Consider the following 15,090-nt stretch of genomic DNA (forward strand, 5'->3'; position numbering starts at 1 on the left):
CACTGTGCACTCCACAAATCAACCGGTTATCCAAATTAATACTTGCGAAATACTATAGAGTTATTAATATTTTGTCATTTGTAAGAATGTTTTTTAATATATTTAAATTGGTGTATTGACATTATTTTTTAATGAAAAAGATATAATCGAATGATACTTTAATGATACAATAATATTTCAGTGGTAATAAGATTAAATCACATCACATGTTCACATAAGGTAACATTTTACGAAGCCTACCTTAAGTAGTAAATTATGGTACTATGAAATATAGACACGAGTACACGATATTGAAAGTTGAGATATCATTTTGAAGAGTAGCGGTTTTGACCAACTGAAGTTTGACTATTCCTTCAAAGTCTAGGCACTGGACTCCCGAGTATACATAGGTGTTTCATTATTTGAGAAAACAAATACAGAAATAGTCCATACATTTCGTAAATTATCCATTTTGGTCACATACTTTCGTTTAAGCCCCGTTTGAAAACCATATTTTATTTCAAAAAATAGCCTTACATTTTCACCAATACAATAATTAAAAACAAAATTAGTCTACGTTTTAACCATTATCTACATCTATAATATAACTAAAAAATGGGGTTGGAGGTACACTTGGCACCCCTAATCGCCCTCCTAGATCTTAATAGTCTTTTCTTATTAATCTTTTAATTTTTTAATATAATTTAAATTAATTTACACTTTTTTGGTTTTTCATCACCAATCTACACTTTAACCCTAATTTAAAATAACTAATTTACACTAATTGGTTTTCCATCACCAATTTACAGCTAAAAATAATTAATTTACACTTTTTGGTTTTCCATCACCAATTCGCAATTTCACTCAATTTTAAAAATATTTAATTTACATTTTTCGGTTTTATTGTTAATATATAATATAACTCACGTACGACAACAAAAAAAAGAAACTACGATCAACTACAAAAAGAGTTTTCTTTTTATATACTTTGCACATAATTAATCATTATTATTATTTTTTTTAACATTGAATTCTTATGTTATTTGTTATTATTATTTTTTTAATTTAATTTGTCGTCCATTATAGGTTCGTTATGGCTTCTTCTTCAATAACAAAAAATATGACCACATTAGTTCATCTTGAATATTTTAAGCCAACACATGTTAACCATCATTTACGACTCCGTGTTGTGCATGTATGAATTGTTTCGGAATGGAACAACCCGAAGAAAATCAAAACGTTTGAGATGGTATTTGTTGATGAATTGGTATGTATTTTTCAAATTATATAGTTTTGGCACATCTAATCCCCCTCCTAGAGCCTAATACTCGTTTTTTATTAATCTTCTAATTTTTTTAATATTAATCTAAATTAATTTATACTTTTTGGTTATCCATCACCAATTTACACTTTAACCCCAATTTAAAATAATTAATTTACACTTTTTGGTTTTCAATCACCAATTTACACTTTAACCCAATTTAAAAATAATTAACTTACACTTTTTCATTTTCAACAATTTACACTTTAACCCAATTTACAATAACTACTTATACTTTTTGGTTTTCATCACCAATTTACACTTAAAAATAATTAATTTACACTTTTTAGTGTTCCATCACCAATTTACAATTTCACCCACTTTTAAAAATAATTAATTTATACTTTTCTGTTTTATTGTTAATCTATAATATAACTCACGTACGATAACAAAAAAGAAGCTATGATCAACTACAAAAAAGGGTTTTCTTTTTATATTCTTGCACATAATTAATCATTATTATTATTTTTTTAACATTGAATTCTTATATAGTTTACACTTTTATAATATAAAAAACAGTTTATTTTTTATATAACTAAAGTTGAAAAAAATGGTAAATTGTAATCAATATTTATATGGAGTTAATTTTCGTATGTTTCTTCTTTAACTTTCATATTGATTATGTTGTGATATATGACTTAACTAATCTAAATATTATATATTTAATTTTGTATTTGTAACCTATATTAACTCTTTAGATTTACGATTATATCTTTCTATAACCTTTTAAGTATAAAGTCTAAATTTGCTATGAGTATGTTTCTGATTACTTTAATATATTGACTTTGATTATGTTTTGAAGGTAGCTCATAAATGGTGTATACTGGAGATTTACGATTATATCTTTCTATAAGCTTTTAGATAAAAAGTCGAATTTTGCTATGAGTAAAATTCTGATTATTTTAATATATCGACTATGATTATTTTGAATCTGTTTTGAAACTAGCTCATTAATATTATAATTTTTTAGTCGTTGTTATTCTATCAGGGAAAAATGCTACATATTGAGATGGTATTGAATGTTTTATTATGATTATTTAGCATGCTGGAACAGTTCATCATTTTAGTTTGTGTACGACAGATTTACTTCAGATCTTATGAAAAGCATGATATCAATTTAAATAATACCTTTAGATAAAACCATTTGATCCATGTTATGTTTAGTATTTAACACAACAGGAGATGGCTTTGCATGGTTTTCGACTCGACTCCTTTTTTGATCAAAAATTTGTTTCTTTATCTTTCTTGCATTAGCCGATAAAATCATTTGATCAACGTTTGGAATATCCTCAGTTGGGCTCCTTTTTTTTATCCAGAATAAATTTCTTGTAGGATTTTGTATACAAAGATGTTTACTTGATTCTTATGGTTAAGTTGTTTGGGTTTATTTTTTAAAATTGGATTAAATACATAGAAACACATTAAAAGAACTTACCAGTTTTTTTTTTTTTTTGCTATTTGCAGGGCACTACCATACATGGCTCGGTCAATAGTGAATGAGCGGAAAGTTTTATGAGTATCTTGACCGATGAAGTGACTATTTAACTAGCAAATTTTCAAGTTGATTTCGGTATCTATTTAATATATTTGAATTCCAATTTTTTAGCTTTGATTAATATATTTTGAGACTACCCGTCCATTAGACGGGTCTGAACACTAGTTATATATATATATATAAGAAGGTCCTAAATTCATTTATGAAAAAACAAAGATCGTTAGATAAGTTTAAACTTTTAATTACAACCTTTAGATCAAATCTACATCTACATTATATATATAAGAATGTCATAAATTCTTTTATGAAAAAACAAAGACTGTTAGATGATTTTAAACTTTTAATCACAACCTTTAGATCAAAATAATGGTATTATTACCAAATATATTATTAAGTAAACACAATTGATTCATAATATATTATAAATTATAAATTTAAATATTTGAGTTAATATCTTAAATTTCAAATTAAATTATAAGTACCAAAATACTTTTGGTAAACGAGCATAGCGTCTGCGCGTTGCGGCAGTTGTGGGGATGAACGGCGGTGGTGGAGATCGAGGGAGACGGTGGAAAATGAGGGAGGCGAGTGATAAAAGATCGATGAGAGTGTGTTATGATTAGAGAGAATAAGGTAAAGGATAGTATATAAAAGTTTTATGTTTAAGTAAGGGTATTTTAAGAAGAAAAAATATACTTAATTTTTTAATCTTAATTCTTTTTATAAGGGGTATAGATATGGATAATCTGTAGAATTTGGCTATTAATAATTTATTTTTCCAATTTAAGCCAAAAAAAAGTGTAAAGGTATCATAATGATTCTGGTTTAAATATTTTCATGTATAAATATTTAGTTAATAACTAAAAATACAATATAAAATATACCCATGTGTTAGATTATATAAAGTTGGTGATCGACGAAATTGGTTCTCGGCCACCATCCTCTTTATCTATACTATCTTATAATAATTATCATTTTCTCTCTCATAAAAGTGTTAGATACAAAATTACCACTTTACCCTTAATAAATTAATTTAAATCATCAATTTTTTATCTTTTAAAATATCTCCATTACCCCTTTACATCAATTACATTAAATCAATTACTTACACCCACCACCAACAGTTCATCGCCACCACGACCGCCGTCACCACACCAGTCGTCGTCACCACCAAACAGCCGTCGCATCGCGCGGGTACAATGCTAGTTTACTATAACGACAACTCTATCCAATTTCATATACTCAATTCTAGTATAAAGGGGGTATGAGGACTCAATATATAAATACCGGTAAATACCGACCGATATTACCGGTTAAAATCGGAGGGTACTCTGATACACCTATCATGGTATTTTGTCTGGTATTTTCACTATTCAATACCGGCTAGTATTTCCGGCATTACCATTCTGGTATTTTTATTCTTTTATTTTAGAACATATTTTTATGATACTTTAATGTTATTTTTTTTAGAAAGTGATAAATGTACCAATTTCTTTTTATTTTACCACAAAAAACATCTTTTATTTCACACTATACAATCCAGTATAACATGACCATAGTAGATGTGTTAATAGTTGTGGTACTAATAGTAATTCCCTTTTTTGTTATGTGAAATTTACAACTTATATTTTGTTATAAATTTTCTATTTAGTATTATTTTTAAGTGGATTGTAATTTTATTTTGACTATTTTTGTTAAATTGTGACAAGTTTTGTAGGTTTTTTTTATAAAAAATAAATCAATCGTACTTGCCGGTATTTCCGGTAATACCAAAAAATTCACCACACCAGTACAACCAAAATATCAATTTTTAAAACATTAACGAGGACCATTTCCCTTAGATGAATGTAGTAATTGAAGTTTATAAATTAGTGCCCTGAAATGATAGATCCTATTAATAATCCTTTTCAAAACCTTAAAACATAACATGTGTAATACACTTTTTTTTTCCCTCAAATTTCATCCTTTGATTTTACCAAGTGTTATGATCATATAGTTTGAAAGGTTTTTAAAGGATAGTTTAAAAGGATTTATGATTTTCCATTAATTTATACAAAACCTTAAAATGTTTTAACCATGAAGTACAACACATTGTACGAATAATAATTAAATTTGTGCTTTTGACAGTATATAAAAAAAAAATCAAATGTTTCATGATGTAAATATAAATTATTGGGTTTTTAAACATAAAATCACGACACGGTTTGAAGGGCATCGGTGTATGACTATTTCTATTTGTAGCGTTTATTATAATTTATAAGGTTTGCTGGGACCCGATGAATATTTTGAGTATGAAATAACGTAAAGGACCGTGATTTGTTTATAAAATCAAAAGTCTTTGTCAAACATATATTCTCTAGTTTCCTACTTGATGTGATGTTATTCATGTAAATCATATACGAGTAGTAGATGAATGTGACTTTGAACTTGTCAATTTCGTAAATTTATCAACGTTGTGATGTTTTGGAAGTTTAAGTTTTAATTTTAAGATAAAGATTTCAGAAAGAACGAATTGTGGACTTTGTATGTTGACAACTTGATAAATTGTCCAAAATATATGTCATAAATTTACGACTTTCATCCAAAATTGTTCCAACATTTACCAAGGTTTTGGATATTTTATTCAATGATTTTAACTATAGATTTTATAAATTTTGAAACAATTTAACTATAAATCTTAGCTAAAGATTTTGAGACAACCTTGTTCAATCGATCATTTTTATTAGATACACAATTAGTATAAATGAGATCGACATCAATATCGAACTTGTTGACACCAGAACTGATACAGTATCGAGATTACCAGTTCACCACCCGCTGATTCCATCACCACCACAGTCACCACTACTCGGGAGTGTCTACCAACTCACCGCCGTATTGTGCAAACAAATGTCTAGTATTATTAAAGTTGAAAAGCAATTCACACTTTAACTACCGGGCCATTTATCCATAAGGCCCAACGATATATAAGGCCCATAGTTGACACAAATAATAACATTGGCCGGCCTTTAGAAAAAGGGATTCGTCTATCTGTTTTTCTTGTCAGTGGTCGCTATTTCTGGTTTGGTTGTTTGAATTAGTACGGTCAAGATAAACAATATATGTGTTAAATCAGGTAACTTTTTATGAGAGATTTAATCTGACCAAAATTTTGTTATTTATGTTGCAGATATATAGACTGCATTTGGTGATATGACTTTTTTAAGGTAATACTTTTAGGCCTTTTATTTATTTATAATTTTCTGATTCTTTTTTTTTTTTTTTTTTTGCTGTGATATAATTGTCCGATTTTATATGTATCACATCACATAACATGTATATATATGTGTGTGTGTGTGTGTGTGTGTGTGTGTGTGTGTGTGTATGTATGTGTAGGAGGAGGAGTTACAGGGAAAATGAAGTGTTACCATCCGCATTTCAAGATCTTATTGCAGCTATTGGCAATAAATATCAACATAAAACAAACCCACCTGATCAAGTGAGTTATGGATCCCGAGGCGATCCCGATGTCGTTTTCGGTGTGTTGGATGCTATTCTTAAGTCCACTTTGGAGCGTACCAAACGTATGAGGTCAGTCTTATACAAGGTTTTGGCTTGTTGCTTGTTATTGTATCAGTTATGTTTGTGTCTGTGTGTATTAAAGACCTAAGAATACTAACTGTGAATCGTTTAATTCGTCCAAGTATTACTTGGTTTGTGATTTAGTGGAACTTATTCGAGTTTTGAATGCGAACTTTTTTAGTCGTGTTTTATATGTTGCTTAGTAAGATCAAAATGCACTTCTTTGATAGTATGTGTATTTGAATGTTAGCCGCGCACACACATATCTCTAATGGGACTCGATTTCCCCACCTAAGTGTTACACAACTTTTTGGAAAGGCCATACTTTTTTTGAATTAAGTAAAAGAAAATAGTATTGAACTGCTTTGCATCAAAATTTCTGGAGATCACATTGGAGAGAGTCTTCTTTGTCCTGCGTTAATCCATAAGCTATAGTTTTGTTTATTTCATAGCACAAGATTAGTTTACAAAGTCTTTTTTAAGCACACAATGTCATTTTATTGTATAAGATCTCTCTAAATGATGCTCTGTAGCCGTTCATGTTACTTCCTTAAAGATTTGCAATCTCTATGTTGGATACTATGAATGATAGATTTATAGGATAGATTTACAGTCACTGTTCAATCAACCAGCGAGAACCGCGTGAATCAAGTAGTGTAGTGATTCACGCGGCTCTCACAAAGACCCAAGTATATTGGATGAAAATTATTTGAGAGAATTAAAATTATTTTTTTCCCCCATTATCCAACCGACTCTGACTATTAAGAACCTTCAAGAAGGCTATATATTTTCTTCTTCTGGACACTTATGTGTATAGTGGCAATAACAGGAGTTAGATGTTTATAGTTTTTATACTCTTAAAAAGAACTTAGGAATGTACTGTTTTCTTTTTGCTCTAATGCTTTCCGCGCTTCTGTAGTTCTGTTAGGTCTGGAATGTGGGTCAGGCAAGAACTGGGCTAACATGAAACCATATTTATTGATAAAGTATGGTATAAATGATCATTTAATACACCCAGTTGTCCATAGAATCATGCTGTTTATTTATTTTTATTACTTTTAATCTATATTTATTTTATAAGAAATTTTAGAAAGAGAAAAAAAAAATATAAGTCGTACACTCGTACTCAAGTCGAATAATTTAGTTATCACCCATTTGAACTGCTTAAAAGCTGTGAGCTTTGACACAGACCCATTTTGACCAGTTACCCCCACGACTCAACCTACTTATTTTCCCATGTTGTGATGATATCTTTGATGTCTCCTGAAAACATATATGTATGTTGTTAATTATGGCCCCATTGATGATATTTTCAGGGGAAACATGTCATGGGCACATTATGACTGCACTTTGAAGGCAAGTTACTCTCAGCATGTAGATACAATTAGGAATTTAAGTTTAGAAGGTAAGGTTGGAGTTGCCTTGTGGCTGCGTAACGGAATGATACATAAAGGGGTTATTCCAGACGTGGTTACGCATAATTACCTTATTAATAGATTTTGTGAAGTCGGGGCACTCGAGAAGGCAGAATGGCTTGTAAGAGAAATGTCTTTCCGGGGCCCATCTCCAAATTGTGCTACCTACAACACTTTGATGAAGGGCTATTGTACGTTTAATGATATTGATAAAGCTCTTGATCTGTTGTCAACCATGACTGATGGTAAGGTGAAACCAAATATAGTCACTTTTAATATTCTAGTACATGCCCTCTGCAAGAAAGGCTTGTCAGAAGAAGCTAGAATACTTCTTTTGAAATTAACAGATGAAAATAGTCAAAAGAATGTTATAGCCTCGACAATACTGATGGACAATTGTTTCAAAACTGGAAATACATCTTTGGCTCTGACACTTTGGGCAGAAATCTGTGTAAAACAAGTGGATGCTGTTGCATATAATGTTATTATCCATGGATCTTGTTTGAATTGGGATGTGATTGTTGCATACAAATATGTAAGTGAAATGCTTAAAATTGGTTTGCTCCCTGATAGTTTCACCTACAACACTCTCATAAATGCTCTTTGTAAAGCGAGGCGGGTTGACGAGGCTTGTTATCTCTACACCGTTATGCCAAGAATGGGTGTTGCTCCAGATCGGATATCATACAGCTTACTGATTCAGTGTTTATGTATGGTTGGTGATGTAGGTAGGGCTGATGAGTTACTTAATCATATGTTAGATAGGTCAATAGTTCCTGCATCTCTTACTTGGAATATTATCATTGATGGATATGGTAAACATGGAGACAAACAGAAAGCATTATATTTCTGGGATAAGATGATGACATTTGGTGTTCCACCCAATGTATTTACATATAATGCTTTGATTTACATGCTTATAAAAGATGGAGAAATAGGCAAGGCTCATTCACTAATGAAGGAGATGCTTGTGGCTGGTCCTTTACCTGATACAGTCACTTACAATCTGCTGATAGGCGCTGAATCTGAATCTGGGCACCTTTATTCTGCATATCAAGTTTATGATGATATGTTAAAAAGAGGGTATGATCCAGATGTTGTCACATACACAGAATTGATAAAAGGCTATTGCTTAAGAGGTAAAATAATGGAGGCAGAGAGGGTTTTCACTCTTGACATGCTACAAAAGCCTAATTTAGCAATTGATCATGTGCCGTTTCAAATACTCATCAAAACTTATTTCAAGATATGTGATTTCGACAGTGCATATGGTGTTTATCTCAAGTGGTTAAGAATGGATCAAGGAGAATGATCTTCTTAGCAAATCATCACTGTTAGCATCAGAATGGCAATATAAACACATTCTGTTTCATGCTTACTGCGTGCGATATTCTCCAGGCTGTAAGTATTTCTTCCATTGTGCTATTGCTGATCACTTGTCGCTACTTTTTCCCTTCTGTTGACATGCTTCTCATGTTATAGTTACTGGCTGATTAACCATGTAGTTATATCCTTATATCTATCTTATTTATTCTACCACACAACATGATCAATGGGACCTTTCACCTTCACATCTCCTCTACAATACAGGGGTGGTTGGTATTGAGAATCGAATGTGGTCTCTAAATAATCACATAGCTTTGATTACTTTCACTCTTCCCAAACGTTGACACCGGTTATTCGTGACATGAAAACACTAGGTTCAGCTGATCACTTTACTGCGTTCAATTCCAAATACCTTAGAAACATAATAAGTTTTTGCCAAGATACACATCCAATATTCTGCTAATCACTTTCTTTAGGTTATGATTTTATACCAAGTCTAATAATGTAAAGCTGTTGAATCCTTAGCAGGTGTACAGATAGGAGAGCAAGCATCTGTTGAGCAACCATAAAAAATATTATCGGGACAGGGACCAGTGAAGGGATTCTACGAGTGAGCTGCCTGCTTTACCAACCCCTGAAAGAAATGCACGGTAATCTCTCATTTAAGTTCATTCACTTTGTAAGATGAGCTGGGTTTTAAATATGCTTTGTAGTTTTTTTTTTTCAATAAGGGTACCACAATGGCTTTTTAGATTTGCTTAAAAGCCATGGGACGTTTAAATAAGAATAAGAGACTTAATACAAATATTCTTATTCGCTATCCTAGACCTTCTGACATGATTTAAAAGATAAGAAACTTCATGCTTTTCACTAAGCATATGCTTTTCTTGGATGTCTTAATCTAATTGCGAATCTCAGCTTATTGGATGTTGCTGAGTTCATTTTCCTAGCGTATTAATCACATGAACTATTGTCAGCAGCAATAGTTTCGGTTACGGGTTGGAGTTAAATTAGAGTTAGAATGGGTCAAATTTAATCAACTCATTTTTACATTGGTTGAAAAAGCTGCATGTTGTACCTAACTTTAATAGCTTGACCACCAACGATTATCAAGGCAGTTATCAACATTGAGTTAAAAACTGTGGTATTTGAGGTGTCAACTGTAAAGTTCAAACCTTTGCTAGTGCAAAATGAAAAACAAAAAAACAAAACTGACAACCCTTGTTACGTGACACCAGTCTCCCTTTGGGAGAGTTTTGACTGCTCGAGATTGTGTGGTGATGGGTATGGTCCATGTAGATTATCCACCAAGTTGGCCAAAGGTGTGTGAATAACCTGAAAAACCATATGTTACTATAACTGACTTTTAGTAGTTTGTTTTCTGCCTTGTAGTTTCTTTTAGAAAAGTCCTTTCCCTGAACGATTATTATTGTTGATTTTCTCCTATATGTATCCACCACCAGAATACTGAATACTTTTCGACCTTTTTTTGTTAATTTTGTCAGGATAAGAACACTAAATGCACTAGTAATAACTCATTCTCATGCTGATCTAATTGGAGGTATCAATATTGAATTTCTTGTATTATTACTTTCACATTTTTATAATGATTTGTATTAGGTTCGCATGTGTACCCTGAAGTTGGTTTGATTGACCTTTCCAGGTTTGAATGACCTTTGTGACTAGACAAACATCCAGCCTTATACTCCTACTTATGCAGCCGAGCATTTTGAGATCCAAAGTTAATTCTTACTGAATGCATAGATTTCAAATATCGAACATTTTGTAAGTTGGTGTGTTATATATTTGATTGCAGCCTTGTAGGTGATGAAATAATCCATTATTATCTTGTAGACACGACTTGCAAGTGTGGTCACTCCTAAACTGGAGCTGCAGTTTCAGAGTTGCTATTTGATATCATGAATGAAAAGCCGTTCACAGTACATGCTTAAGGTTGGAATTTTCCCTATCTTGAAATTTTCTCAAATGATTCCTCTCAGTTGTTCCTACCTTGGATCCATGATATTCTTTTGGTTCCGATTTTAAGATCTCTATAACAATAAGGATGTTGAAAATAGGACAATGTTTTCCCTTCATTCCTGATATGATCTCTGGACTTTTTAATCTGATTTGTTTGAGTTTTTGGATTGTTGGACCAAAAACTTGTGACATGCTGACAAAGATGAATGGTTTCAGAATATGAATGATTTTCAAAAGGTAGGATGTTTTATTAGCAATCGTAGTTGTTTACCATCACCAAATTAGTAAAGAAGTGAAAGTGTGTTTCTATGCATTGTGTTTTGGCCCTAATGATGATACTATAATATTGATACATAGAATGTTTAATAATGTGGTGAACGTAACAACTAAGTTAGCACTAAAACTTGCATGTAAGGGATTTTGGGTGAACACACTTTTTTACAGGAAAGTAGTCAAGGATATATTTGATTTATATTATCTTATTATGTTGTGACGAGTTGTGTGTCATGTCATCAATTTACTCTACTACCAGTGTGGCACGGTCATAACTATCGTTCCCTGGGCTTTCACTTTGGCGACGTTTGTTACATCAGGTAATAATGAGGACCCAGTGCTGTATTGCACGGACACACACAGACATCTCTAATTAACATCTCTAACAATCCTTTAATTGTTGTAGTGATGTTAGTGAAATACCCAAAGAGACATCCGTTTTAAGAAACTGAAATCTTTACAATGGTAATTGCATCCTCTCCCACCCCCTCTTATTTTGGTAGAATATACATGCTCACTGAGTCATTTCTGAAACTTGACTTCTGATCATATACTTTTATTTGTGGTGCTTTTAGGCCTTGATCGATCTTCAAAACATTTTGGACTTCCGAAGGTTGATTTCATGAAGTATTGAAGTTTGTATTCAATCTTTTCTTAGTACTCATACGTTAGTGATCATGTCGTTTTTAACTCTTAAGTATGGAAAATTCAGCCAAAGGAACGGGTATGTTTTTCTATATATACTATTTTTGTTCATCTTGTCGCATTAATTTTGAAGTTTCATAGATTCTGATCATTAAACTAACGACACAACTTTTTCCAATAAAATAATTAAAATGGTTATGAATACTTGATTGTGTCATGGGTTCCTTTTAACCTGCTTGACAGATGACCCTTTTAACTCCTTCCGCTAGCAGTTTACACCATGGGCTAAAATTGCACCCATACTGAAAACTACACGTATTTGAAAAGGGTTTTTTTTTTGTACATTTTATACTTTTATTGTGCAATAACGCAAGACATGCTTGAGTGGAGTTTTTGGTTACGGAATCTCGAGTTTTTGGTTACGGAATCTCAATTTTTGAGGACTGTTGTTTCTAATTTTTCAGTGTTACACTTTGGGTCGAAATCAAATTGGGGAGTTACAGTCGTGTGTTGACTCTTTTTTGGCATACCAAGATCTATTTGAGACAGAATTGAAAAGATGGAGTAATGAAGACCCCATGTTCATTTAAGTACCATGTTAATGCAATAATGCTTGATGTCCCTCAAGATTGAGCTATGTATGTTTCTAGAATGAAGGAAATTTTATCCGTCTATGCCAAGAGAGCATTCATGTATGTACTACTGTAAAAGTGTAAGTCCCACACAGTTGACCAACATCACGTTTCTGCCAGTGATTACAAATTTGATAAGGCTCCTTTACTTGTACGTATCTATTTCGTATGAAATTTTGATATAATTTCTTTGAATTTAGTTGTAGTGAATATAGAGTGAACTGATTATAGTCACTTGTTGGATATAGTCATATAGGACAATATCTGCTGACTAGATAACTTAGTATATATGGCCATGAGATAGCTTTCAGCATCTTTTCTTTGTTGGTTTTGAGACTTGTGGAAGTATCTTTCACTACTTCAGTACGCTTTTCTTTGTTATGTTTTTATTTCTAGTTAAATTAAATGTCTAATAATCCTTGATAAAAGATAAGATTAGAGAGTTTTAACAAAAGATAATCTTTAGACGATAATTACAAATTAAAAGTGAGGGGTGGTTAAGATATGTGTTTGCCAATCTAGCCATGTAGGTATATATCTCGGTTTTTTAACCACCTTCAGATGGTTTAGTGCAAGGAGGCCCCTTTCCTCACAAGAGTTTGGGAGCGAGGGATCTTTTAACGTGTGTTCGGTTAAGACAACATATGCTAGACCTTTTGATATTTGTGAGTAATTCATATCTTTCAAAAGAAAAAAAAAACTTCATCACACTTTTCTTTGAGAGACTTTTACCATTCTCAGTTTTGATACTGCACAATGTTTTTAGATCTTGTTATTTATTATCTAAATGGTAAACTACGGATTTTACAAATTTCAGATTAGTGAGAACGATGACAATATAATATTTGATGCTCATATATTAGAAAATTGTTGAAGGGAAGAAATCATACACGACGTCAAGTCATTTTGATATGTTTTTATAAATTTACAAGTACTTTGTTAAATTCAAGCGTACGTTATGTCAACACTTGGATACTTGATGCATTTGTATAAGCTTGGATTTTGATTCAATTTGTCTGACTTTATGTTGGGAACCTGATATTAAGTTGATACAAACTTTATGGATCGAACCATATGTCGTTTGGCCAGTTGGGTTTGGTTCAAAAAATAAGCAACCGAATCAACTTTGTTTCATACTCTGAAAGCTTATTGACGGGCTAACTTCATGAGCCGGCTCATCTTGTTTATGCCGTTTGTAGCAGTGATGTTTGGTTTGGTGACGTTTGGCAAAGTTAGATGTGAATAATTGAGTCATGTTGTCTTTTATGAGATGATGATGTGACCTAGCTAGGCTATGGTTAAGTCATAGAAGACATACATACATACATACAAATGAAATATCCCCAACCATGCTTCCCACTAAATTCCTGTTTTTTAATATCATTCACCTCCTATTCCATTATTTAAACTTTAAAGTGGCCCATGAAATTGTCGACACATCAACTTCATTTTTCCATAACACCACAACATTTACTTGCTTTTCATGCCACACATCCTTGTCAAATTTATTAATCCATGCTTGTGCAGTTGGGTCTACACCAACTTTTTTGCTAATTATACAAGTGTCAAAACTTAATCACCTACTTGTCCCGATTTTAATTAATCATCTCTCTCTATCTCTCTCTCTATATATAGTCTATACTAGCTTGTCCGAACAAGTAACAATTACATAATTAATTAAACAACTTGCATCATCAATGTGATCACTTAATTTTATGTAATCACATGAGAAATCTATATATCGAATGAGAAATCAATTTAAATAAAACACCAAACCATAGAGACTTATCCAAGTGTAATCAAATGAGAAATCTATATATCTCAAATTTTTTTGGCGTACTACAAATCTCATCTCGAAAGAAAAGTTTGTGGATGGCCATCGTTGAGAAAAGCGGGCGGGTCCCCGGCTCTAATCTAAATTTCTGGCTCGACTTCTACATACTTTACTATTTCAACTTCACTCAGATTATTATGTAATAAATTCACCTTTAGCCCTTTAACTCGTTGTTGTGTATACATGCATGTGGTATTTAATGAGGGAGAAGGACTTTTATGGAAAATTGGATCGATGTGAAAAACTTGATTCACAATTTCGTGATAAGAAGGGACATGTTATGGAAGGACATGTTAAACTATTGGTTAGATCAGGTTCCATACTTCCATTGAATTCGGTAAAGATTGCTCAAGACATGACAAAATTAAGTTGGATATTTTGATGAGCAAGCTGATCGATGAAGCTAGAAAACACACTAAACGGTCTTAATTTGTCACAAAAATGATGCTTCAATCAATCAAGCCGGCAAGGGAATCTCAATCTACACCTTGAAATCTCCACTTCTAGATACAGATACAACTTTAAAAACCATGATTTTGTGTACCTTTTTTTTTTTTTTTTTTTTTATATCGATCTTTACCTTTACTTTCAAAAAAAATTTGATATATAATTATAACTTAAGAGTGATC

At 31.9% G+C, this 15,090-nt stretch overlaps 1 protein-coding gene across 6 annotated transcripts; it reads left to right on the top strand.

Annotated features, from left to right (window-relative positions):
- Positions 1-5,860: 5,860 nt before the first annotated feature.
- LOC122589628 (pentatricopeptide repeat-containing protein At5g24830-like) lies at positions 5,861-12,861 on the top strand. 6 transcript variants are annotated; one of them, XM_043761942.1, is made up of 11 exons: positions 5,861-6,001; positions 6,171-6,365; positions 7,673-8,910; positions 9,035-9,172; positions 9,623-9,747; positions 10,603-10,658; positions 10,761-10,882; positions 10,952-11,050; positions 11,610-11,815; positions 11,926-12,074; positions 12,460-12,861. In XM_043761942.1, the coding sequence occupies exons 1-4, from the start codon at positions 5,988-5,990 to the stop codon at positions 9,061-9,063; spliced, it is 1,476 nt and encodes a 491-aa protein (XP_043617877.1). In that variant the 5' UTR covers positions 5,861-5,987; the 3' UTR covers positions 9,064-9,172; positions 9,623-9,747; positions 10,603-10,658; positions 10,761-10,882; positions 10,952-11,050; positions 11,610-11,815; positions 11,926-12,074; positions 12,460-12,861. The 6 variants fall into 6 exon arrangements, with proteins under 6 accessions (XP_043617877.1, XP_043617873.1, XP_043617871.1 ...); XM_043761938.1 differs by having other exon boundaries at positions 5,862-6,001; positions 7,673-9,172; positions 11,610-11,670; positions 11,757-11,815; XM_043761936.1 differs by having other exon boundaries at positions 5,862-6,001; positions 7,673-9,172.
- The last annotated feature ends 2,229 nt before the right edge of the window (positions 12,862-15,090 follow it).

The sequence above is a fragment of the Erigeron canadensis genome, chromosome 2 (assembly GCF_010389155.1).
Source record: "Erigeron canadensis isolate Cc75 chromosome 2, C_canadensis_v1, whole genome shotgun sequence".
Lineage (NCBI taxonomy): Eukaryota > Viridiplantae > Streptophyta > Magnoliopsida > Asterales > Asteraceae > Erigeron > Erigeron canadensis.